General features: G+C 32.7%; 2 protein-coding genes across 2 annotated transcripts; both read left to right on the forward strand.

Annotated features, from left to right (window-relative positions):
- The first annotated feature begins 5,090 nt into the window (after positions 1 to 5,090).
- On the forward strand, positions 5,091 to 6,929 carry LOC148166803 (matrix metalloproteinase-18-like). Its single transcript, XM_088048448.1, has 8 exons — positions 5,091 to 5,101; positions 5,154 to 5,160; positions 5,228 to 5,318; positions 5,432 to 5,582; positions 5,660 to 6,190; positions 6,266 to 6,382; positions 6,551 to 6,676; positions 6,707 to 6,929. Exons 1-8 carry the CDS (start codon positions 5,091 to 5,093, stop codon positions 6,927 to 6,929), a joined length of 1,257 nt encoding a protein of 418 aa, XP_087904574.1.
- Positions 6,930 to 17,625: 10,696 nt separating this feature from the next.
- On the forward strand, positions 17,626 to 18,488 carry LOC148166804 (uncharacterized). The gene is made up of 3 exons (XM_088048469.1): positions 17,626 to 17,715; positions 18,022 to 18,072; positions 18,126 to 18,488. Exons 1-3 carry the CDS (start codon positions 17,658 to 17,660, stop codon positions 18,482 to 18,484), a joined length of 468 nt encoding a protein of 155 aa, XP_087904595.1. The 5' UTR covers positions 17,626 to 17,657; the 3' UTR covers positions 18,485 to 18,488.
- The last annotated feature ends 8,416 nt before the right edge of the window (positions 18,489 to 26,904 follow it).

A 26,904-nucleotide genomic window follows, 5' to 3' on the forward strand; every position in this document is an offset into this window, starting at 1 on the left:
AACCTTTTTGGAAAAATAATAAAGAGGATATCATTCAAGGTGTAACTTCAGGGCTGAAAAATATAGCGTCTACATACGTAAAATCACCGCCGTTTTCTACATATAAAGAGGAAATTATAAATCCCATTCTAAACAAAATGAAAGAAAAATCGTTGAATGAACATTTACGAGGCGACGGATTAAAAACGGTTAGGTCAAAAAATCGACTAACTAAAAAATCAAAGGATACTATTAAAAATCTGATAAAGCCACAGAAAACAATAAGAACAACGGATTATACGTGGTATGAAAATGTAATTACAGATATACTCAAAAATAATCAATTTGAATATGAGATAAAAAAAAATAGAAAAAACTCTATGGATATTTTTATAAAAAATTATGATGAAGAAAGATTTAAATATGGAGTAAAAGATGCTCTAGAAGATATACCAAACTGTGATGGAGATGGTGTGCAAATTAATAATCCACGGCATATTAGAGATATACATTTTTCGAATCCTGATATGACGTTTAGCTTTTACAAAGGGTCTTTGACTAGTGCTCCGCACGCTTCACATGCCTAATTCATTTTAAAAGAATGTAAGCCGGGCATGCCCTTTTTTATTTAAATAAATGGAAAACGTTGTAGACAATTTATGGCGTATTGATGAAATGCCTGTAATTGATGAATCAACAAAAAGTTATACTTACAATGAAATAAGAGAAAGTAATATCAATGTGAAAGAACTTGAACAGTATACGCTCGAAACTAACATAAGCGGATGGAAACATTTATCAGGTGCTTATATTTTTGTCAAATCTAAAATTAAAAACGATCCAAATAATTATGCAACTATATCAAACAATGGAATCAATGATTTTGACTATGTGAGGCTATTCTATGAAGAGGTATTAATAGAAGAAACAAATTATGTGGGTGTTGCTACGTTAATTTCAAATCTGATTGAATTTTCAGGAGATGTATCTGATACTTCAGCATCATGTTGGCACAGCAGATTCAGCAGATACATCTCAATATAAATATGATGCGCAAAATAAATCTGAAAAATTTAAAGATTTAGATGTTGATATAAAAACTATTATTTCAAAAATCACAAATAATTCTGCATTCAATAAAGGATATTTAGAGAGATGGTTGTTAACAAAAGATGAAAAAACTATTACAAAATTTATTCCTTTATCTAAAATTTTCCGATTTGTACGAGACTATAACAAAGTTTTGAATGGAAAAATTCGCATTGAATTACGTAAAAATCGAGTGAAAAATATATTACATGCTAAAGTTGATGGAAATTATGATTATGAAATATCTGATATTAGTTTGTGGAACCCAATAGCAAAACCCTCACTAGAAACTGAAAAAATATTATCTTCATTATTAGTTAGCAATTCTAACTTTCTTTGTGGATGGAATGCGCTGAACTGTTACCGTAGTAATTTGTGGTCTTCTGGAAGTGGAAACTGGCGCGTTGTAAATAATCAAAATAAAATATCTAGAGTTTTTATAGTTTTTTCTAGAGCTGACCGAAATGATATTTTTACCAAGACAATGATGGTTTTTGATAATATGAATTTAGAAAGAATAAATATTAAAATCAATGGTACCCAACATCCTACTTATGAATATCTGGTGAATAATAAGGATTTACAACGTTTGTATGCCGCATTCCTTTCATGTAATTATAAAAAAGATTTGGATGAAGGTACGTGTGTTAGCTATAAAGATTTTTGTAACCGATATTTAGTTGTTGCTTTTGATGTAACAAAAGAAAATGATGAAAATTTGTTTAGTAAAACAAAATCTTCTGAACTAGAAGTTAATTGGACATTAAAAGATTATCAAAATGTTAATTACTATACAGGGTCCGGCAACACTTGTGTCCACCCCCAAAATAGTCTTTAATTTTAAAGTTACAATTTTGAAAATTTGCATACGCTCATAGTTGACAAAGCTCTAGAAGCTGACGTAAAAATTTGTTTTTTATCACGGTTTGGTTGGCGTCGCGACGCCTAAGAAGTATAATTTTTAGCGACTTTTGAGTTTTTGCGGAAATATTCGCAAATTCAATTTTTTTTTCAACATAACAGTGATACAAATATCTAAGTTTTTATTTTAAATCTAATGCAAATTGTGTTTAAAATTTGCGAAAAAAACGCTGTTTTATCAAGTTAGTTTTTAAAATTATGACAGCACAGTGGCAAACTACGTTTACACCAAAATTTCACAAGTCACTTCATTCACTCTTATAAAGGTTAATTTTGATTAACACGGGCAAGTTGCACTTTATGGACCCCAGAAATCGTTAAGTAACATCGACAAAGCGACAATTTCACCAAGTAAGACTTTTGTTACAATTTAAAGCGAGCCAAAGGATAGATGTCATTTGTGACACAAGATGTTGACAGATGGGTGTAAACGTAGTTCCCAACTTTGACGTAATGAAATTGAAAACTAACTTGATAAAACAGCATTTTTTTCTCAAATTTTGAAAACAATTTGCATTGAATCTAAAATAACAACTGAAATATTTTTAACACATTTATATTCAAAAAAAATTAAATTAGGGGTTGATATCACAAACCCTTACAATTAAATAAAAATTACATTTTTAAGGCGTCGCGACGCCAAAACTATTGGTGATAAAAAAGAAATTTTTGCGTCAGCTTCTAGAGCTTTGTCAACTGTGAGCGTATGCAAATTTTCAAAATTTTATCTTTAAAAGTCAAGACGATTTTGGGGGTGGACACAAGTGTTGCCGGACCCTGTATATATGCTGTAGTTGAATCTCAAAGAATTGCAAATATGAATATCATAGATGAAAAGATTTATTTGGAAATGAAGTAGCCTGCCTCACGCTTCGCTGAGTTCGCCTTTGGCCAGCGGAGCAGTAGTCCCTTTTAGGGACGCTCACGAGGTTGTGCCGAGTTTTTAATTAAATAAATGACTGATTATAAAGTATATTTATCACCTAATCAAATAAAAAAACTCCAAAGTTGCAAAGATAAAAGAATAGATTGTAATATAAGATTTGATTTAACAGAAAGAGCTAATAAAACAATTAAATTGAGAGAAAAATAGATTGATGAAATTAAAAAATGTAAAAAAGACAAGAAGAAATACTGTGATATCAAATTTTCTCCAACACAGATAGGTGGATTTTTGCCTGCTTTAATTCCTGCAGCAATTGGGGGCTATTCGGGTGTCAACAGATGGCGCAACTAAACTGGAAAATGGCGGCTTTAACGGTGAACAACAGTATCTAACAAGCAACAAAAATTTGCATTTTTCTTTATTTAAAATGCCATACGATGCAGATAATTGTCTTAAATAAACAAGCATTCTTCGGACATTTAATAGAAGGCTGCTGTGGACTTATTGGCGGTTCAGATCAATATTTCTTGGCGATTTCATTCTGTAATTCGGCTCTGGTTTTAAAAGAAAGTTACATATTTATATAATAATCAGGGAAATGATGCACCGGTGGCAATTGAATGTTTTCCAACAATTTTTTTGCAAGTGAAACCTATAAACCAACATCAACGTAGCTGTATTTGGCTTTTTTCACTTTTATATTTTTAGTGCGTGCGTTTCTACCAATTTTCAGTATCTCATGATACAAATTGTTACTAGAAGGCTTCTTCTAACATTTAACATTGTCAGTGAGCCTGATTCGCTGAATTATGTTAACATTTCTTGCCAATTTACTCTTGAATAATATGAGACATTTGACCATTTAAATATTAAACAAAACGACAAATCACTTTATCCTAAGCAGGGAAAAAGTCTAGACACAAAGTAGAAGTATTTTAAACTGTTAATTTGCCAAATTCAACAACGAAAACGGTTCAAAAACACTTTTCAAAGACAGGCCGTTTTTGTTGTTCACCGTTTCGACGTTTTAGACAAACGACGATAGATGTCGCACCCTTCGCCAATTTTCCCAATAGCTGCAGCCAAAGCATTGGGATTAGGTGCAGCCGGATATGCAGGTACTAAATTAGCACAAAAAGCCTTCGGAGATGGTTTAAAAAAGAATAAAAAAAAAACGAAGACGTCGGAGACATATGGACAAGGAATAAAATTGATAGGAAATACGGCTTAAGTAATATAGAAATATCTGATATTATGAAAAATGAGAAAAATCATGAAGCTACGCGAAATTTTCGAGGTGTTTTTGCAATTGACGTGTTACCAAAAAAAATTAGAAAAGATGAATCAGGCATAATTAATTTTCAACCCTCTAATCGTTACGGCTCACACTGGGTATGTTATGTAAACAAACCATATTTAAGAAATATTTTATATTTTGACAGTTTTGGTATTTCTCCACCAGAAAAAATTAAAACATATTTATTAAGTAGCGGAAAAAATATTGCGTGGAACAGCACACAATTGCAAATGAATTCTTCTGTTTTATGTGGCCATTACTGTATATACGTAATAATTAATGTAAACAGAGGCAAAGATTTTTATGATATATTATATTCTTTTAAACAGATACCGTGTAGCTTCAATGAGAAAAAATTTGTGGACATAGTCCACTCATGAGCGTCCCTTCGGGACTATTCAATGAAATGCTATTTCAATATTCGGTTATGCCTTCATGATGAATCTTTGATTCAGAATATTTGTATGTTATAAATGGAAAAATATCTACAAAAACGCTTGTATGTATACAGAAAAAGTTACATATATTTTTATAAAATTGGAATCGGATTATCTATTAGTAAATTATTATTTAGTGCATCGGGATTATCTTCGTTAGCCCTTCCTCCACTTGTTTGTTTATCTCTTGGTGCAGGGGTTATAGAAATATTAGATAAGAGGTTAAAAATATCAGAAAGAATTGAAGAATATAAGTTGATTTATAAATTTTGTAGACAGTTATCACATTTGTATAAAGCTGGTAAAATAAACGAACAAGAAATAAATATACGTGAAGAGGAATTTGTCAGTAATTTTAATTATTTTCCCAGAGAGAAATACCTAGAAAAAGTTCACTTAAACGGTATTTGATTTTTATTGTAATAAATGACAGAACCAAAAGAAATTAAATTATTTGATTTAAAGGCTAATTAGAAGTATGATGTTATTGCTGTAAGTAAATCAGATGATGTTGGTCCAGCTAATGGATTATTCTTTATTTTAGAAGGAAGGTTGAAGTTATATTTATCCGTTGTTGACTTATTTTCAGAGTCATAAAAAATTAGTAAGTTATATGAGTTATATGACGCTGTTTCATATTTTCTTGATAAAAACCAAAGAGTGTCTCTACAAAGAGATAATATGATCTTCAAGTCTAAAGATTATTTTTGTAATATAATTATTTCTAAAGATATTCCATTTTTTTAATTTGATATTTAAATTTACTCTAATAAATGAAATATATTATTTTTTTCTTATTTCTCACTACTGTAAAAAGTTCAGATGAAGTTAATATTACAACTTCAGTAAAACCTTACGATGAATCAAAGATTCAAAGTTATTTAGAACAATTTGGGTATTCAGATAGTAATGAATCATCATTAACAGAAACGTTCTTGACTAGTGCTTCGCATACCAATGAAGCATTAATAAGGTTTCAAGAATATTACAATTTACCTGTTGATGGAACATATTAAATCAACAAACACTTGATTTGATTAAACTACCGAGATGTGGAAATAAAGATAATCCAACAGCATATAGAGTTTATTATCAAAAATGGAATAAAACAAGTCTTAAATGGTATTTTCCTTTAGCAACAGTTGATATGAAAGAATTGACACAAAAAGCATTTAATCAATGGCAGTCTGTTTCTAATTTAAAATTTTCCTATAATAGCAATAAACCAAATATAGTCATTTCTTTTGCTAAAACACCATTTCAACACTATAATAATGCTCGCTGTCAAAAAGGAATATGTAACAATAAATTTGATGGAAAAGGAAATATATTAGCACACGGTTTCTTTCCAAATAATGATGAATGTCGAGGAATTCATTTTGATAAATCAGAAAACTGGTATTTTGGTGAACCAAGTGATACACCAGACGGACAATCAAATTTTTTTACTGTATTATTACATGAGATTGGACATACATTAGGTATTGAACATTCTGCCAATAATAAATCAATTATGTATGCCTATTATACTGGAGATATTTTTGACTTATCACAAGATGATGTGTGGGCAATTCAATATTTGTATGGAAGACCTGAACGATTATAATATGAATTAATACCAACAACAACAACAGTTAAACCTACTGTAGGGCAAAGCGTCCCTGAAGATCAGCCTAGAGGTATATTCAGTAATTTATGTGATTTTAATAAAGAAATTGATACATTCTTAATTGCAAATCATCATATGTATATCTTTTGTAAGAAATATGTTTGGTTAGTCAATTTAAAAGACATGACTTATGATAAAGAACCAAAATTAATTAAAGATTATTTATATTTTTTACCAAATGATTTTAAAGAAATTTCACATATTTATCAAAGACCTTTAGGCGATGTTTTAATGGTTGTTAAAAATTTATATTATTTAATTGATTTTCCAAGTTTTAATGTTAAAAGTGGATATAACGGTCAATCTATTGAAAATTTAGGAATACCAAAAGGAAAAAGAATTGATGCAATATTTAGAACTTATTCTGGAAAAACATATATATTTGATGATAAAGTCTTGTAAATTGAGTTTGATGAGTGTTTGTTTAGATCAAAGAAAAATGGCCTTATTTCAGAATTATTTGCTGGAATACCTCCAAATATAAGCAGAGCATTCAGATATAGAAATTTATATTTCTTTAAAGATAAAATGTATTATGAATTTGATGATATTTCAAATACACTAGTTAAATCTGATAAATTTGACTTGACAGTTTTTGGATTTAAATGTGGTCTTATCGATCAAATAATAAAACTAATTAATCGTCTGTGATCTATCACATATTTTTAACATCTTCATTTCTTTTTATTGCTCTCTTATTATCGTCAAATTCTACGACTCCACAGGTCTAAAAGTCATGAACTTCTCTTATAAAATCTTCTGATAATTTTTGGTACTTTAATACCCTTTCCCAATCAACTTTATAAAAGAATTCAAGAATAAAGTCTTCCGATAATTTTGGGTGCTTTGATATCTTTTTCCAATCTATTTTATCTTCAAATTGTTTGTTTTTCAATAATTCGAGCTGCCCCAATTATTATAAAAAATATTTAATCTTAGAATCAAAATATAAGTTGAAAAAAAACTTGTCTAAAAGCCTTGGAAATCAACATTTTTTTAACCGTCTTGAAAACTGGTGTAAATTCTATTGAATTTTATGGGGGGTGATCTATCACTCCCCATTGTTTGCTGAAGTGACTCCATCATAGAAAAACTGAGCAAAAAAGGCAAATTTTAACTTTTTAAGTAGAGAGTTACAATAGGGGTAAAGTGCTTAAAAAACAAAGTATTTCGAAGGGCTTGTGGCCCAATACATTTTTGTTGTGAAGCAGCCCAACAGAAAAAACAGGGTTAAAAGACGAATTTTAAGTGTTTTTAAAAGGGGAATTCGCTTCGCTCAGGAGGACTTTGTCCGAATTTTAACTTTTTAAAAGTTTCGTTGAAAACCAGACTGAAATCATTAAAAATGTGTTGTGTTCTGAGGGGGCTACTAGTACAAAATTCAAAACAGGGTAAAACCTTTGAAAATGGGAGTCTTTTTACGATTTTTCTGTTTATCTGTTAACCCTTGAAAAGTAGCTGTGTTCTCAAGAGGCCTAACAGGAAAAAAGTCCTAATTTTGAGTGTTTTTAAAAGGGGAATTTGTTTGGCCAAAATCATGATCATTTTGGTCTGAAGTAGCCCAACAGAAAAAAACAGTAAAAAAGCGAATTTTAAGTGTTTTTAAATGGTAACTTTTCTTGGCCGAAACCGTATTCACGTTTGATAAAACAGGATATATTTCTTAAAATTTTGACTTTTTTAAAAAAGGGTGAGTTTGAAAACTCGGGCAAATTCTTTAAAAATTTTAACTTTTCACAAGTTACTTTGAAAACCAGGCTAAAAGCATTAAAAATGTGTTGTGTTCTCAAGGGGCCATCTTAGTAGTAACATCTATTGTTAAATTTACAATTTTAGTTATTATTTCGTTTTCAATTTTTGCTTTATGAGAACATTTAAAAGAAAAGTTAACATGATAAGGAATTATCTTTAAAATTTGGAATCTGATGTTTGTATGAGAAGTTAAATTACCTAATACAATTTTGGAAATATTATAAATTCTGTTAATATTTTGAATAAAATTTAAATTGCAATATTGTAATTTTCTTTGGAGAATATCGTAGTCTCTTTCGGTAATTAAATTATGTTCATGTCCATTAGCAACTTCGGTGTTAATAATTGCCGATTTACATTTATTGCACATTATATTTTTAATTTTTTTGACTAACCACCCAGAAACATAACCAATAATGTTTTTCTAATTCATAATTTGGTAATTTTGAAATATATTTACATATATTAAAAATTTCTACATCAGTTTCGGTCAGGTCGTAGCAAAAATTATTCATTTTGTTTATTAATCCTCGAATATTAAACAAATCTGGAACATTGGTAGCTTCGCAGTTTGTTCCTATCGATTTTGAACCAAAAAAATCTCTTATTAACAGGGATTTAAACGTATCTCTAAATTGTTGGATTAATTGCGCGAGGACGATAATTTCTAACTCTTCCAAAATCATTTTCTAAAACGTCCTGATTAAACGCCCTAGGTAAGAAAAACTTGTACTTGCCACTTTCTACTAAAATTTCATACAAGTCCAAAAATCCTTCTAAAGTCTTCACCCAGTTTTTCAACGCTGGAGGTATTGGCTTAGCACCATTTGCATTAATGAAGTACATGTTGTTTAAATTTTCTATTGCTTCTTTCCAAAAATTTTTGTGGCCAGAATTTTTCGAAACACCATTGCGGAGAGGTTTCCCGTTATGTCCTCGAAGTGAACTACCATTAACACTGTCAAATAGTTTGTCGAAGAATTTTATTATTCTTGCTGTTCCAAATGCAGACTGAGGAAGATTACTATCACCTGTAATAGTAGATTACATACCGAGGTGGGAAGTTCATGATTTTCATTTTTTCGAGAGAAAAAGTTTGTCACCGAGGCGTCAGCCGAGGTGGACAATTTCTCGAGAGATAGGAATCGAACTTCAACCGAGGTTTGTATACTATTTTATTCACAATCATATTAAAAAAAATAATAAAGAAAGTGAAAAGTCCAATATTGTTAAACGTTTATTTGCTTCCAAAAACTGTTACCAAATTACTTCCGCCCATGCTCTACATTGGAAATGACTCATCTGGAGTGGATATATTTAACACTTTTTCGTACGCACACGCATCAAGAGAATAAGTAAAGTCCGTTTTTTTTTAAAAACCACTAACACCGCAATTCCCCTCCATTACAACCGGCAACGTTGCCTAGGGAGATTTTTGGTGAGAAAATAATTGTCAAATTTTTGACATTTCTGAAAATTAGGCAGTGTTTCCGTTAAAAACGTTTCTTTTACAGCCTGTTGGATTGCAAATCAAAGGATTTAATAGTGAAAAGACTCGGCACAGCCTGAAAGGCCGTTTTGTGAAATCAAATTGTCAATTAGGTAACTAACCTATTTGATTTTATCACCAAAAAGTCACCATCGACGATGTTGCCGGTTGTAAAGTGCTGGGAGAGTGCGGTGTTGGTGGTTTTTTAATAAAAAAACGGACTTTAGTTCAATTTGGTTCAACCTCCTACCAAAGTCGCTACTGTCAATTCATGAAGTTTCAGGTTAGGAATTTTTGATTTCAATACAACTTTATTATTATAAATATCTTGAATAGTAAAATGAATAATATATTTAACCAACGAAACTTAAAACTAACAAGTTAAATTATATTAGAGAGAACACCGTTAATGTTAAATGTGAACGAAGAGTGATCGTTGTTTCTCCTCTTAAAATGTTGACATTCTTCTCATTTTTTGTAAAATTCTCCGGAAAATGTACTAGTTTTAAACGGTATAGAAGCTTCAGCATCCATTTCACACACTTTTTGAAATCAACTTCGACGCCAAATGACAAGATAGAAATGTCAAATTCAGTAACGCGGCCTACTTCATTTATCAAAATCTAGTTATCTGGCATTTGGAGGTCGGGAAATGGTCACTTCCCAGCGAGTTGGGAAGTGAATTACCGTAGTAACAGCTCACTTTCCACCTTACGAAAAGTTAGAAAATGAACAATTGTTGACTGATTGTGAATAAAATTATTTGTTGTTTATCAAGAACGATTGCCCTAATGGTACTTACTATTTTTTATCATGAGGGAAAGAGTTGCGCTTATAGAGTGACTTAAAACTTGAGTAGCGTACGAAACTTTCATTTTTCTAATTTTGTTAGGTTTCACATGAAAATCGGTAATTTTTGGCAGCGCACGAAGTTCACCAGAAGGCTGATCATTCATATATGCTTGCATTATGTGTTCCCATTCTGCTTGCAGTTTGTGTCCGTTTGTGTCCCATACCAAATGTTTTGTTATTAAATTATTTCTGATTCCCTTGATTAAATGAGGTGGATCATAGAGTGGCACAATTTCCTGATTTTGTACAACTATCCTTTTTTTAACTTTCAATTTTTTGTCGATTCCTTTAAAAGAAGATTCATAGCCGCTTGATTGTTTTGGCCCTGGTCACATATTATTGCCATAACATTTAATCCACAATTTTGTACTTCTGTTAACAAAAGTTTTAAAGTTTCAGCAATAACAACCGATTTTGTGGCAGAAGAAGAAAACCAAAAATACACTGGTTGTTTCCATTTCTTAAACAATCTGCAAAGATAAAAAACAAGAGCGTGGGCAGCAATTTCCAAAGTATTATTATCATCAGAATTTTGAAAACCAAAAATTTGATCTGTATTTTTGTCATAATCCAAATGAGGCATGATAGAAATTTCATCAAAGACTAGTGTGCATATCTTATCTCGCTGGTTCAATTTCAATGTGGCATCTTTTAAATTTTCGAATAGGGAATTTTATTTAACATCGCCATAAGTGTTTGTCGATTTTTGATTGCAAAAAGTTGTCTTAACTTTGAATAAGCTCTTCCTGATTGCTTATATAACGCTAATGCCAACAACTTTTCGTCAGTCGTGTATCTCCGTCCCTTTGGTTTAATATTCCGTTTTCGTAATTGGGATAGGCAAAAGTGGACTGCATCATTGCCCAACACTTTACGAGTACTTTCCAACTTGAGATTAAAACTCTGAGCAAGTTTTAAACGTTTTCGGTATAAAGAAGCTTGAATTTTGTTAGCACGTGCCAGTTCTTATATTTCTGTACATACTTTGAATTTTGTTTTCTAACTGGTGACAGATTTCATTTATACTTTTTGCATTGTGGTTGTTCGAAAAGATCTCGTGCAGAGCTTCTTTTTCGACTACAGATTTTGTCACCTGGTTCAGTGGTTGGGTTATCGTTTACAGTAACTTCTAAAGTACTTGTTTCTTGAATTTTTGACACACAATCATCTAGAAAAAATGATTGTGAGTAGTTTTTAACTTACATTACCTAAAAGAGTACCGAAGGGAATTAATTGACTGGGAACTGCTGAATTTAAAAGCCTTCCGTTTGTTCCAAATTCGGAAAAATTAAAATGTCGTGAACAAACAGTGTGCTGCATGTACACTTTGCCTGAATCTAAAGCTTCTAAATTTCTGTTGCCTGTTCTCTTCACCCATTCTTTAAACCTCTCAAAATATTTGTCAGGATTTGGAAATCGGTGAAATTTAGGGCCAGGTTTGAAACACGTTTGAACACTGCACAGCTTCATATGATTACTTTTTGTGAAAAAACTTGTTATGCAATGACAATTTTTTGATAAGTGGTAACTTAGAATAATCTATTAATTCGTTGTTCTATAATTTTATTGCTAGGTTTCAATTTAAAATTTTAAAATTTCGTTGGGAAGGATATCTATTGACTTGAGTGAGGTGCAAATAAGAAAAAAACCACAAAAAAACAGTGACTTGGCATTCTATTTACTATTTTTTCTATGCTAACTTATATTGACAATATGCAACAGATAAAATAAAAACCTTCATAACTCAATTTATAAAATGTCGTCTACTTCTGGTGAACGTGTTACAAACTTTCTTCAAGAAATTCATCAATCTTCAGATAATAATGAAATTGATCTTCAAATTATGCGAATAAAACTAAGAATAAGTAAATTACAAGATAACAAAATAAAGTATCTGAAAAAACGTACAAGACAATTAATTGAAAAAATAAGATTAACTGAACAGTAAGTAGCCAACATGTACAAAGACATACAATATTTAGAAAGTATTAAAGTCCAAAACAATTCAATAACCAACGAAGAGTCCCTGGCGCAAGATTAAATTCTTCGTAAACTCCAAAAATAAAGTTGGTATGGATTGATAAAAAGGGGTGAAAGATTAAATTCTTTGTAAACCTAAAAAAACTTTTTGATCAGTCCAAGGTTCGAATCCATATCCGGGAATATTTTTTTCACTAAATATAAATGATTAACACTGATAGTAAAATGTCCACAAAGCCTGGCAAAGCGTCCACAAAGAGGACTAGTGCTTCGCATGCTGAAATAATTGACGCTATTTTAAAAAATCGTAAAATAATAAAAAAACAGGATCCATTTAAAGCAGTTTAAAGATCATTTAACAAAGGAAGAAATTAAAAAACTACAGAAGCCTATAACTGACAAACTTGATAATGTGTAGTACCATGCGGGGTCTAAACCATACGTTTTATGCATAACTCGACGGAAATTTTCAAAAACATCGGCCAATAGTAAAATATCAATTTTCATATACAAATCAAGTATTCGCCCAAGTTGTTAATTTTGAATTTAGTCCAAACGTTTTTACCATGTTGATAATTTTCTTCAGAAAATCATTTTGTTTACTGTAAAATTTTTCAATTGGTGCTAAACATGTTTCTGGTAGTTTTTCAATTGAGTCGAGGTAGTCGTATGGAAATACACATTTACGTGTGAGTAATTTGAAGGAATTCTCATCTAAGTCTATAAATTCGCGTTTTAAATGTTGTAATTTATCTGCTTCTAAAGTAGATACCAATTCATCCAAGGATGCATTCATAAATCTGAGAGAATCAATGTACCTAAATTTCATCAGTATTTTAATCTTTCAGCGTGAATGCAATGTACTTTTCTAGATTGATTGGCAAAAGTGTGATTTTTCCTAATTTTGAAATATCTTCAATGGAGAAATATCTCTTACAATGTTTTTTTGTTGTCTATCTTCTTCGGTAAAACATTCCCCACATATGTGACATAAAACAGCTGATTTAAAGCTTGGACTTGAACCCATAGCTTCGATTATTTTTTCAGAGACATTTCTTGCAATTTGTTTAAGCTTATTTGTAAACCACACAGCAACATTCTCATCACGACAGAAATCATAAAAGCACAGATTATCATCATAGTTACATTTCAAGAATAGCTCAACACTGCACGCTTTATGTTGTTGATATTTTCGGATATTTGAACGTATGGTCTTATCAATGTTTGCGGTTTTTCCAAAAAACAAATTACGCGGAAATCAGACTATAAGCAAAATAACGGACAATTTTAACTTTTGGTCTCAGTACTTGATTGATTTTTGTATAGACAGCGAAATAAATAATAACAAATCGATTTAATTACAACTATCTGTCAATTCAAATTTCCGCCATCTCCCAAATTCAAAATTTAAAGGCGCCATCTTGACCTGCAAAATTTAATGTCCAAATTCAAAGTTCCCGCTATTCCGTATGTCAAATGTCCTGCCGACATCTGCCAAAATTTCCGCCGCCAGCTATCAAATTCCCACCGTCATCAAACAAAAGTTACTGTCAAGTTTAAATTTTTTAAATCTCCCGCCATTTAGGCGCGCCCGCACATGTCACGGACTAACGGCAGCGCTTCCAACCGGCGACACTTTTAAATTTCCCGCCGCTATTTGTGCGCCTGATTGGCAGATGACCAGAAATACCGGCTTTGTATCACTACTGTTTCTCTCTGCAATTATTTTTGCTTGATTTTCGTTAATACCCCTTCTTGAATTTTATATATTCTGTGGTTGGATGCACCCTTCTTTTTTTGTTATTGTTTTTTGATTTGCAGTTCCTGGTATTTTAATGGATTCTTAATTCATGTATGTCGTTGTCTAGTGTTGCCATATCCAACGTATGTGGACTAACATTTGTAGGTGCCATTTGTTCACGAAACAGAAATTTTGTGGTTCCTCTTCCAGTTTTCCATTTGAGATCTTTCACAGATTTGTATGTACGCAAGTGATTTGGTCACTTTTGTTTGCAAGAAACTTTAGAATGCTGAAATGTACTGCTTAATTAATTTGAATTAGGTTTTAGTAATGTGATGCTTACTTCAATTTTTTGACTCCACAGTTCGTTACTCACGATGCTCCTAAACTGTTTTCGGTTTTCATTTCTTCGTCGTGTGCATCAATTACACTTATTAATGCCAGGGTATGCCGAATCAGTCGGAAATTTTGTTTCAGTTTCTGTGTTGGTATCAGTCTCTGTAGTAGTTTCAGTCGCTGTATTAGAATTAGCAGGTTTTTTTTCTGTTTTTCTCATTGTTATCTTCGAGAAATAAGAATTGCACTGTTTCTGTAATAATGAACATCAATAATCAAATATTTATGTACCCCAAGGATCATTACCTTCTTTCACACTTTGTTGCAATATTGTCTCATTTTGGTCATTAAATTTTATTAAATTAAATTATTTTGTGATCCAGATGTTGCTGTGATTATTTGTGATCCAGAACGCAGAAGTAGTTGTTACGTTACGACCTTACGTACCATCGTTCAGTATTTGTAACAAAAGAAAAAGTAAGATACAACTTCTATTGTGCATTTTGTTTATTCACCAAGTTATTTAAAACATTCAGAATGGCCAGATTTGTGTCCGCCAACGGTTCCAGAGCAACCGTCTGACGCTCTACCATCGTTACCAGGTGTGCTTTGAGACGGTTTATTTCTTCTTCGGTTCTTTTTGAAGGATTGCACCTGGAACTTGTGGATGGCAAAGGTTGATAATTTAAACTGTTCTGTAGTGGGTGTTTGTGGAGATGGTGAGAGTGCAAGTAATGATTCTAATTCAGGCTAAAGGTCATGCTTATGCACAGGCTTAGGAGAGATCTAAAAGGAATACTGTCATTTAAGGAAGAAGTTCGTATAAAACATTATGTGGTGTGTTTTACAGTAAAACTCATTGGTAGTTGTAACTTGTTTATTTAAGTGTCTGGACAAGTCGGTGGTCTGTTAAGGAGCGATTCCACTTGCTTGGTCTAGCCCAGACCAGACCAGACATCCAAGATTTTGAGAGACGTTTTTATAATTTTTCAGTCCCTTTCTGCGTAGTCAGGGGTGCAATTGCATCTTAATGTTTTATCTTATGTTTTAAACACAGAAAGGGGCAAGCATTTCTTTGAACAAAATTTAAGTTTAAATGACATTAAAACATTAAAAAAATACAGTGCAAAAAAGAATTGTTGGTTGCTTTCTTCAGACTAATACAATTTCTCGCAACCACGGGGTAAAAGCTTTATAGGCGACTTTGGTTCTTAATTGTTTTAGTGTGGGCATAAATCTAGGGAGGCGCCACATTCGACAAAACGTCAAATGTAGGTAATACAGAACTCTAATTTAATGCTAAATTGTCATTAATTAACTGTCATAATCAAAGTCACAATCGTTCATGTTTATTTTGATGATTTGTAGTCACTTGGTAGTATTTTGTGATCAACTTAATCCTGGATCATAAATTAATTCCATTAAACCTTTGTTAATGTTTTAGGTTCACCATGTTTGCGTATATTCAAGATCTTTTGGAGTGCTTAATTGTAACTTGACCATGATGCACTAATTTACGTATTGAGATTTTAATTAATACTTGGGTAATTAATTAGGGTAACAGTCCTCAACATAATATAGAAATGACCTGCTCGGTACATTTTTGTTCTAAGGGTTTTAATGTCGGTTGGTGGTTGGGGGTAATAATTTCCAAAATTTTATTTTTCCATACTTTGGTTAACTTATGATTAGGCACATTAGAAGATCTTGATTTTACTATGAAGGTTTAACTTTCCCCGAAATGCGTGTAAGAAATTATTTTCAATGAGGCGGTCATTTCTTTACAAATCCGAATGCCGTTAGCGAGAAACATGCTTAATTTATTGAGGAAGTTGTCAAGTGAGTAAATTTGTCTCAGTTAAGTCATTAATACTGTGACAAGTGTGACGTGCTAAAGGACTACCCTGTAGGGTTGCCAATGGGTTCCAGATGTGAGTACAGTTATTCTGTAAGTCGCCGTTGCTACAATTCTTGGATTTATTTTTTAAGAGAAATCATCATGTAGTCACAATTACGCGAGATGATCTTCAGGTACTGAATGATCGTGAAACACTTTTTGCCTGTCTCGAATCGCTAACTATTTTTTTAGGGATTTTTCCGCATGTGGTATAACAGGGTGAAGTAATTTTTAGGTGGAAGCGCTTTTTCATAAGTATCTAGTTACCACTAAAGAAGTTACTGGAGCAAACAACCAACACAATCCGGAAAATCGAATGGTTATATTACTCATCATATCATTAAAAAGGTTGAGTATCAGTTGCCCTGGGATCTATTGGTAGAGCCTCCGTCACGATAATCTGATAGCCGTTTATGGCAATCGGTGGTTTACTGCAATAAAATCTGCCTGGGTTTGTTCAGGGGCATTGCCAGATTATCGTGAAAGGAACTGAAATTGTTTTGCATTAGTATTTTTGGGCGAGTTTATTGCTTTATTACATCCGGACCGTCCACCACCCTTATACCCATTTGTGTTCCGTGCGTTCATTCTCTTGTTTCACTTGGTTTTGAATAGTTCGCTGTGTTTCCAAGTTATAATTTTTTTCTTCGCTATTTGTCTAGCTTGTAAGTTCATAATTTTCGTTTGAGCATGTCAAAGGTAAGCGGTTTTTTCACCATTTAGCATTAAAAAGTTAAACTTTTCGTTCTTTAGGCAGGTACATCAACAACAAATTCTTGCTCATTTGTAAATTGCGGAAATCGAACGAGGCCACTATATCGTTTTCCGAATCCAAACAGGGATTATGATAATTTTAAAAAATGGGTGGATATTGTGGACAATCCGCGCTATTTACATTTGACTCCACATCAAATATTTCAAAGAGGTCGGGTGTGCTTTAAGCACTTTACATCTGAAGATTTTGATGTGGAGTCAAATCGGTTAATCCCAACAGCCATGCCTAAGCGTGATTCATTGCCAGGTAATCATTTTTTTTGTTTTTGTTTTTGTTTTTATCTGATGTTAATTAGGTCCGAGCACGTCGGGAGGTATTGATTATATACCCAGTCCTGGACCGTCTGAAAAAAATCTTGTTGAAGTGAAGTTTTTAACTCCTCCAAAGGAAAATTTATTCTTCCTACAAAAAATTGAAGAGTCTCCAAGAGTAGGGAGGACCCCTAGAAAATGTAAGATAAAAATCAGATTGATTACTTTAATGGTTTTTATGTAATTGTTTTTTTTATTTTAGTGTTAATGAAACCTGAGAGAGCGCAGTCGACGCTTTCTTCAGTAATGCTGGAGACGGAAGGCATTCAGGGCATCTGTGAACTAAGGCCATCCACCCCAACAGGTAATTATTATAGCATATTTTTCGTATAAAGGTAAACTTTGGTACACTAATTTTTATTTTATTCATACAAAATTGTGTGTAACAATAATCCTCACAAGTTTTAATTACGATACATGCACCTGCAATAGTTTTTTACCTCAAAGACATTGTGAAAATGTAAATTTTTTACTTCAAACTTTGAGCATATTTAACCTATTATTAAAATTTTTCCTCCGCTATTTCTATTTTTTATGAAGTACAATGGAATGACGTGGGTTTTTATACTCAACCTGTTCCGATAAATACATTAACACATTTTCATTACAGAACCCCCATTACAGCAGGCAGTAACCCCGTGTGCCGGGACAACAAGGAAAAGTAAGATATTTTGATTTATCCAAACTTTATATTAACGTATCTTTTGTTTACAGAAACGCTTTTGAAACGCTTCGGTTTAACCAAGGCCAGCTTCACATTACCAGGCGTCAAGAAGCTGTACATCATGGCGCAGAAGCTGGAAAAACGCTTGAATCGGTTGTCCCGGAGTAGAAACTCAATAAAAGTTGCGGCTAAAGCGGTGGCGAACACGGGGTTGCACAAGCAATTAGAGGAGTTGACACCATTCCAGCAAAGGTTTTTTTTAAGCCAAATTAAGAATTTGCGACGTAAACCTTCTGGTAGAAGATTTACGTTCGAGGACAAGGCAGATGCCATTGCTTTATGGAAGAGTGGTCCAAGGACTACAATCTTCTATCAAAATTGTTTACGTTACCAACTGTCGGTACCTTAAAGACTGTACTTAACAAAATACCAGTCGAGCCAGGCATCTCAAAACCCATTTTTGAAGTGTTGCGGAAAAGAGTAGAACAAGATGAGCAATTCAGATTTTGCAATCTACTTTTTGATGAAATGTCTCTTCAACCGCATCTGGATTATTTAAGATATTCCGATTCAATAATGGGTTTTGCAGATGATGGCTGGGAACGCATCAATGAGGTAGCGGATCATGTTACTGTCTTTATGTTGCGCGGGGTGGTCAGAAGGTGGAAACAACCTATAGGGTTTGCATTTTGCAAGTCCACAATGAAGGCAGAAACAATAGTCTGCTACTTCAAGGCCATTGTAGAAGCAGCTACTAATGCTGGTTTGCACATTGTCGCCTCAATTTGTGACCAGGGCACCACAAATGTTAAGGCGATTGACACCCTCCTTGAACAAACACGGCAGCAGCGCCAATCTGTCTCTTTAAGAGATGAGGGGGAACAAAATAATGTAATAATTGTGAGAAACCACAAAGTTATTCCATTATTTGATCCTCCTCATCTCTTAAAAAGCATGAGAAATAATTTGCTTACAAAAAATTTAAAGTTCAAGGAGGGTGACGAACAAATGGTGGCAAAATGGGCACACGTGATAAAAATGTATGAATTGGACAAGAGAGAACTTGTGCGACACGCACCTAAACTTTCTGAAATTCATATTCGTCCAAATTCCGTCCAAAAAATGAAAGTATCATTGTGTGCTCAGGTGTTTAGCAGATCGGTAGCTGCTGCTATGATGGGTTTTGCGGCTGGTTTTGTTAAAGAGGTTTTACCACCTGATGCCAAACAGACTGCCGTTCTCTGTGCATTTCTGAATAGTCTTTTTGATAGTGTTAACGGAGGTTTTGGAAAGTGTGCTTGGACTCCATTGCGTGGAAAAGTAGAATTGAAATCGCCTCATTTGAAGTGCTGGATAAAAGGGAAAAAATTCTTTTCAAGTATGGAATTCATAAAATCAAAACCATCTGATAAAGCCCGACCTCCAGTTTTGGATGGTTGGATTCGCACTCTGGATGGTTTTATATTGATCAAAAAAATTGTAAACGAACTAGGTGTAAAGTCTTTTCCGGCTCGGGCTTTTAACCAGGACCCGTTAGAAAACTTTTTTGGTCAAATAAGACAATGTGGAGTACGAAACACGAATCCATCTTGTTATGCATTTATTCCTTTTTACAAGACACTTCTTATTAGGAATTTTCAGTCCTATCATTCTCGCGGGTCCAATTGTCAGGCAGACACTGAACAACTCCAGGTTAACATTAGAGATTATTTAGGTCAAACAAATGTTCAAAGTGGAAGGCAGACTGGGAGCGATCGGTGGTTTCCTCCACAAATTGATGAAGAAGCTGAAGTGTCAACAGACACTAATGTTTTAGGTTATATAGGTGGATTTCTCATTCACCACATCTCCCCTGAGAAGTACGAATGTGAAATCTGCTTACGTAACTTAAAACATTATGGAGAGCCGGATCAGCTTCATCATCGATTAGTGGAGTTGAGGGAATATGATGATGACAAGCGGCGGTTGCAGTATATGAACATCAATGTGATTAAAGTTTTACTTAAACTTTATAATCATTTGAAAATTCTAATACCTTCCGCTGTTTATCATAATCAAATTTCAGCCCGAGTGATTAGTCATCTACGAGAGACAATTGATTTTGATTTTCATGCATGTGACCACAGCGAGTCAGTCAAAGCTGAACTTTTTCATTTGTTTTTGAAAATTTACATTTTCAATTACGTAAAACAGCTGAATAAGCTCGCTGCTGGTAAATCCACTTTGCCTGAAAATCCAGATCCTTTGGAGAAAGAAATGCATCATATATACCGACGTTTTCGGAAGTAATTTTGGAAATGGCGATATATATGATCGTTTCGCGTAGATATTTCTATTTATTACAATTTTATTATCAATTATTATTCAATTTAAAGCAATTAAAGCATTACTTTTTTTTTCATTGTAAATATTTCAAACTGTAGTGTTCTTGATCATTTTAGTGACAAAGTAGTTTTTAATAATCGTCAATTAGTGTTTATTTTTGATGAATATAAATTGTAATAAATGGAAACAGGTGCACACAGCGTAGGTTCCTAATTTGGCTTAAAAAATATTTTTGTTGGTGTTTACTGATGGTGTTATTGAAAAATTTAAGATTAGTTTTAGTAAATTCTTTTTTCTCCAAACGTCACAAAAGGTCACTATTTTTTAGTCGTTTGTAGACAGTAAAGTAGGCAATTTTGTTATAAGTAATGAAAAGCGCTCGTTGACATGGAAACACTTTTGCTACCTAGGCAGAAAAAGTACTTTGTGTGACGGGTACTATTTGAGACTTACATTTTGCACTTGCACTTGCACGATCTTAACTTTGAAACCCTTTGAAACCAATATTTTTCACAGTAAATGTCATCAATGACAACTACATGCATAGCCATCCATGTTTATAGTTCAATTTGCGTTCACTCATTGTCGGTCGTGGAACTGAATTTAACGTTTGGAGAAAAAGTTTTATTTGTTATTTGGCCGAAAAGTGGCTTTACTGTCTCGCAATTTTGCATACAATTTAATTGCTCGACAAAAAGTACTACTTTTCTGCCGTATAACAAAAATCTACTATTTTTGTCCATCTGATAAAGTAGATATTAAGTTTTTACTGGTTTTAAATTTTTCAATTACTTTTTAGTAGTATTAAAGATTTTCTGTAAATTTTTTGTAAATTTCTCATTTAAATTGTGTATATTATGTATATTTTTAGTGTCTATTGTTTTAAAAAAAATAACATGTATAGAAATTCAGGGTAGATTTTTACACGAGTATATCACCATACAACCTCATAGAAACAGTTTTTGTTTGCTTTTTTAACTGTATGAAATTCAGAAATTTTCAACATTGAAATGTTATTTTTTCATTGTCACATTAATTATGTGTAACTTTTCTCAATAAATTCTTTAAATATGATCTTGATGTGTATTTTGTTAACCACTTCGTTTTCGTTATCTTACAGTGTTAGACACGTGTTAAATATAATAAAAAAGTGGGTTTTTGTAACATGAATTTTGTGAGATTCGAACTTACGTTCATCTTATTATCACCTTTGTTGTTTAATTAATTCATTTTATTCCCGGCTGGATGGCGCTCCTTCAATGGGTGCGATAAGAAGCGAATGATCTTTTGTTTTTGTCATACAGCGCGCCAATTACGAATCTTATTAATTTGCATACAAATTTGCTAAGTGCCAAGGTCAAAGTTGCAGTCGTCGGTTGATTTGCATAGATTATGCCATGTGGGTAAGAACACATGTAGCGCATTGGAATGCGCGAGAGACTTAAAAGTCCTCACCAGTCTGGGAAGAAGCGAAGCAGGTTCGAACCCCGACGAGGAACTTTTATCTTTTTTTTTTCAGTTTAGTACATGGGCATAACGCATGATGGCGCTCTCTTGGAACCAACAATTTACGTTAAGTCAGCGTTCTGTATTACCTATTCTGTGCTCGCAACTTGCACAAGCGCAATAAAAATAATTATTCCATCCATCATGTGTGAGGTTGCTTTTTGAAAGAAAACGAAATTGTTGGTAAGTTTTTATTTATTAACAAATTTTGTAAATAGATCTAAAAATGTTTCACTTGTTTTGGTCAATCTTTCGAGAGCATCAGCTTGGCGTTCCCCTATTTTGACCAGGAGGCTGCGAAGACGGTTCGCCTCATCTTCTGCTTTCAGCAACTTTTGACCCACGGTGTCTTCGGGCTTCGTCTTTGTTTGAGGCCCTCCTGGCTACAGGACTAGCCCTACTTGTGGATGGTAATTGGGGAAGGATTCTACAAGAAACGAATGTTATTGAGGGAAGGAATATTTTCTATGAAACAATTACAGTAGGATGTTCTTCGCCGGCACAACTTGGAAGTGCGGAGTGTTGAGAGACAGGTTCAACAAGGATTTTCTATAATACATAGGTAAATGTGAACAAAAATTAAACTCATCTTAATTATTACATGAATCTATTTAAGTAACCTAAAATGTTATTTTAACTGAAATATAATAAATGTTAATTGGTCCATTTCTTGGTTTTGCAAAAATGGAACTTTAATGTGAAGACTTACCTGAGAACCAAGCTCTACGGTCTCATCGCCAGCATAGTGTGGCCTCAGAATTTGCAAGATCTTCAGATCTAGCTGATTTACTAAAACTAAATCTGGATCCTCACTGGGGCCGGCACCTCCTGTTTGTTCCTGCTTTTTCCAAAAGGCCAGGTCAGGTCGAGGATTTCTAATTCCGCCAGCACTAAAATTCATACAAAATTATTATGGATTTAAGAGGTAACCATACTAACCCGCTGCCACTACTTTTTGTCCTTCCGGACTCTGTCAGACGCATTCAGCTTTTGGGTTAGTTCTTCCCAAAAGTTGAACACTTTGGCGGGGTTAGAGACCTGATGGCGAGCGAACGCTAGATGTTTTAGCATAAAGTCCACCATCAGGCTCTTTTGCTGAGGCAGTGGCTTTCTGTTTTCCTTTACCTTTGTCCATCTAAATTAACACGTCAAACATTGTAGAATTGTTGATATGTTGTAATTTCATACGATTTTTACCTTTCTTTGTTTACGTAGGCGAAGGGGCGGCAAAACTGGTGGATGAAACTCCCACAATGCACAAAACTACTATAACAGCTTCTTCAGCACACTTTGTTTTTTCAGCATTTTATCTTCGATTTTTAACGGTCTTTTAAGAAGTTAAAATTTTATGGCATCTATCCCCTTTTTTTAAAGTATCTTTAAAAAGTTTAAAATTTTAAGGCAGGCACCTACCTTGTTTTTTGTTGGGTCAATCTAGAACACATGAATACAATTTTGTCCAAACAAATTTTGCTTTTATAAAGGTATATTTTAAAAGCAAAACACTGTTTTTTTAACATTTTGCTCCGTTTTTAAGATATATTTAAAATTTAAGATTTTTCGAAGATTTTCCCCTAATTTTAAACGTATATTTAAAAAGCAGATATTTCAATGATTCTGTCCTGTTTTTAAGGTAGAAGGCATATTATACAAACCTATGTGGATAACGATTTTAAAAGAAAATTGATAGATTTTTCCGCCGGGATAAAACACCTTGTCTGTAAAATTGATATAAAACTGTATTTTTCGAATTTGCCGCTTTAATAGGTCCATTAGAGTACTCAATTTGGAGTTGTTTATAGGTATCTATAAAAGAACTCACAGTGGGAATTTTTTTTTAAGAATTGGCAGAACTAATTAGTCACCTGTTTCTTGTCAAGTTCTTGGTCAATTTGGATTTTACGATTCGTGTTTAATAAATTGATCCGTGAACAAAAAATGTATCAATATAATTGAATTGTTCTTTGCGGCCAACAATAACTGTACCTAAATATAATAAATGTGAATACTGGCTGTAAGGTTAAGTTGCGTTATATCAAAATTCAGTGACAGTGAAACTCAATAAATGTTAAATTTTAAATTAAATTTGAAAATCAAGTGGCAAGTCGTGGTTACAAAACCATTACCAATCGTGTAAAACGAAAAGTCTTAAGAATTGGAAAATTTAATTTTTTTATTAAAAAAGGGTGCAAATTCGAAAAAATAGTATAAAGGACTTGTTTTATAATGGCATTGGTGCACTCGTAACATTACAAAACTCGCCTACGGCTCGTTTTGTACATCGGGAACTCGTGCACCAAATTGGCCATTATAAAACACGTTCTTTAATATACTTTTATTAATGAATTATGATTATAATATTATATGGACCTATTCAGTACAGAGATGAATACGGTTTCAATCAAAAAATTCTCCTGTTGAAAAGCAAATATGTCAAGGATTTAAAAAAGTAAATTGTTTTTAAAATTAGTGAAAATATAAACTAATTAAAAGTATATACAAAATTTTATTTGCAATGATAAACACACTTCAATTGAAGGAATATAAAAAGTAAATAAAAAACAGGTTAAAATACTGATACTGAGGGCATTTTTTTAATTACACTCCTCCGATACCCATAAGTTACTTATTTTGTCAATCAGATAAAAATTTGAGGGAGTGCAATTGCAATGTAAATAAATTGAAACTCTAAAATTCTCCTCATTATAAAATTTGATAGAATACTTTTTTATATTGATTTTAAATGCAACTTTGTGTTTTTCAATCTCATGGTGTAGGAGCTCTTCTTTTCCAAAGAGGTTGCCTTGATTTTCTTTAATCAATCGATTTTTATGATCGATCTTGCAGGAGCATCACATCTCATATCCACAAGGTTTACTAATTGAAGTTAATCGTTTAATATCTACAATTTTCACGTTAACTGGCGAAAAACAATTTTGGGCGAAGACATGCATTAATTCTGTTTAAAAAAGATAGTTTAATGCTCTACAGTGTTGTGACAGCTTTTGCACTTCTGACGTGTTCTGTTTTTTTAAATCTTCCACATTTAATGTTGGTGTGTCATACACCCTTTGATTAATAATCCTCCATAGAAAAAAATCTAATGGTGTCAAATCGGGACTTTGAGGTGGCCACATATTCTCAGACCCTCGACCTATCCATCGATTTCTAAACCTTTGATCTAAATATTCAAGGACAATTCTATGGTAATGCGGTGAAGCGACATCTTGTTGCAGCTACAAATTTCCTCAGGTATTTAGATCAAGATCCTTTAACAGTTCAGGCTACTCAGATAGTAAAAAATTCAAGCATTTTACACCATTAGGATACCCATCAAAAAAGTAGGGACCAATAATGTGATTATTTATATTGCCAGCCCAAACATTAACTGAGAATACATTTTAGAAGTGTGTTTCACGAATCCAGTGCGGATTTTCTTGGGCATAATATTGGCAGTTGTGGCGATTTACTTCTCCGTTATTATTGAATTTGGCCTCTTCACTGAATAGTACTTGATCGAGGAAATTAGGATATTCATTTAGTTTTCTTCGCGCTCAAATTTTGTCTTTGACCAAATTTACCCCATAAGGAATTTAAGCATATTTTTGCAACAGGTCTCTTTCTAGGATTATTTTCTATTTTACCCAATTCAATACCTAAATTTTCTTTTACAGCTTTTCTATATTCTTCTTCTGATTCAAAATCATTTCTCCATTCATTTTCTCTAACTTTATTTTCATAAATGCTTTTACATATCCTTTAAACATATAACTCGATTTTTTTTCAAAATGCCAAACTTCATCAATAGTTATTATTTTGTATTCTTTTTCAATTTTTTACTTCTTTTGTACCCCAGGTTCCTTTAATAATTCTTTTGAGATTTCGTATGAGTACATTTATCTATTTGATTCGGCCTTCGGTCTTCATGAGTTAATTTGCACACAATTGACATAATGGAAATGTTAGTTTCCGCCAGAAACGGGGTGATACAAAACTCTTGGAGGTAAAATTGCACATTTGATTAAACCATACCAATTTGAATTATACAAAGGAGGTTTGAATATTTTAGTAGGATGTCCAACTGGATAATCATCATAACATTGTACTACTGGATATAAACTACAATTATCTATATATTTTATTTTCTTTCCCTTAACTTTCAGTTTTGTTGCATTAGTTCTTCCTCCGAAGAATGCATTTCTAGGATTAAGTTCTTCAATTTCTTTATATTTGTTTTAACTTTGTTTCATTTCTTCTTTATATTTTTTAGACTTAATCCAATATCATTCCCAAATTTGTATTAAATTATAGCCTTTTTTTATTTGCTCGCTTCTTTCTCTTGTTTGTTTATAAAGATCTTCCATAGTTGTTTTGTTCTTATTATTAATAAAATTTGAACTATAACATTTTGTACAACCATGCCAAAAACAATCGTGATATTGATAGACTGTATTAGTTTTTTATCAAAGCCATCAACTTTTGATCCACATATTTTCACTTCATTATCATTTAATGCATGTTTTATATTTGGAATATCAAAACTATTCAACCAAGAAATTAATTGTGGAGAATATTGATCTTTTTTTAGATTATCAACCACTGCTTTCTTAATATAATTTTGATCTATATCTAGCCATACACACACCAGCAATTGTAATGTATCTAAGAGGATCTATGTTAGCTATTTCTAGAAATTGTTTTCTTAATTGAAGACATTCTCTTTGTAATACAGGGTGAACCCGAATAAAGTACAAACATTTTAACTACAATATCAGAGACCGCTGTAGATAATAATTCTGCAAAAAAAATCAAAATTTGAATGGAGCAAAACCCTCCTGGATTACCCGTTGTGGTGACTTTATTCACGGATTTGAAGATATGAGGACTAAATTGGAATCTACTTGACCACGCTGTGGATTATCTTGGTTTGATATATTCGAAGGACCAGAATTGAAATTGAATTCGATTTTTGTAGGTATTTACTGTTTGACGGCTTAC

Source organism: Gnatocerus cornutus, unplaced genomic scaffold, assembly GCF_029298725.1.
Source record: "Gnatocerus cornutus isolate USDA-ARS CGAHR unplaced genomic scaffold, icGnaCorn1.1 Chromosome13, whole genome shotgun sequence".
NCBI lineage: Eukaryota > Metazoa > Arthropoda > Insecta > Coleoptera > Tenebrionidae > Gnatocerus > Gnatocerus cornutus.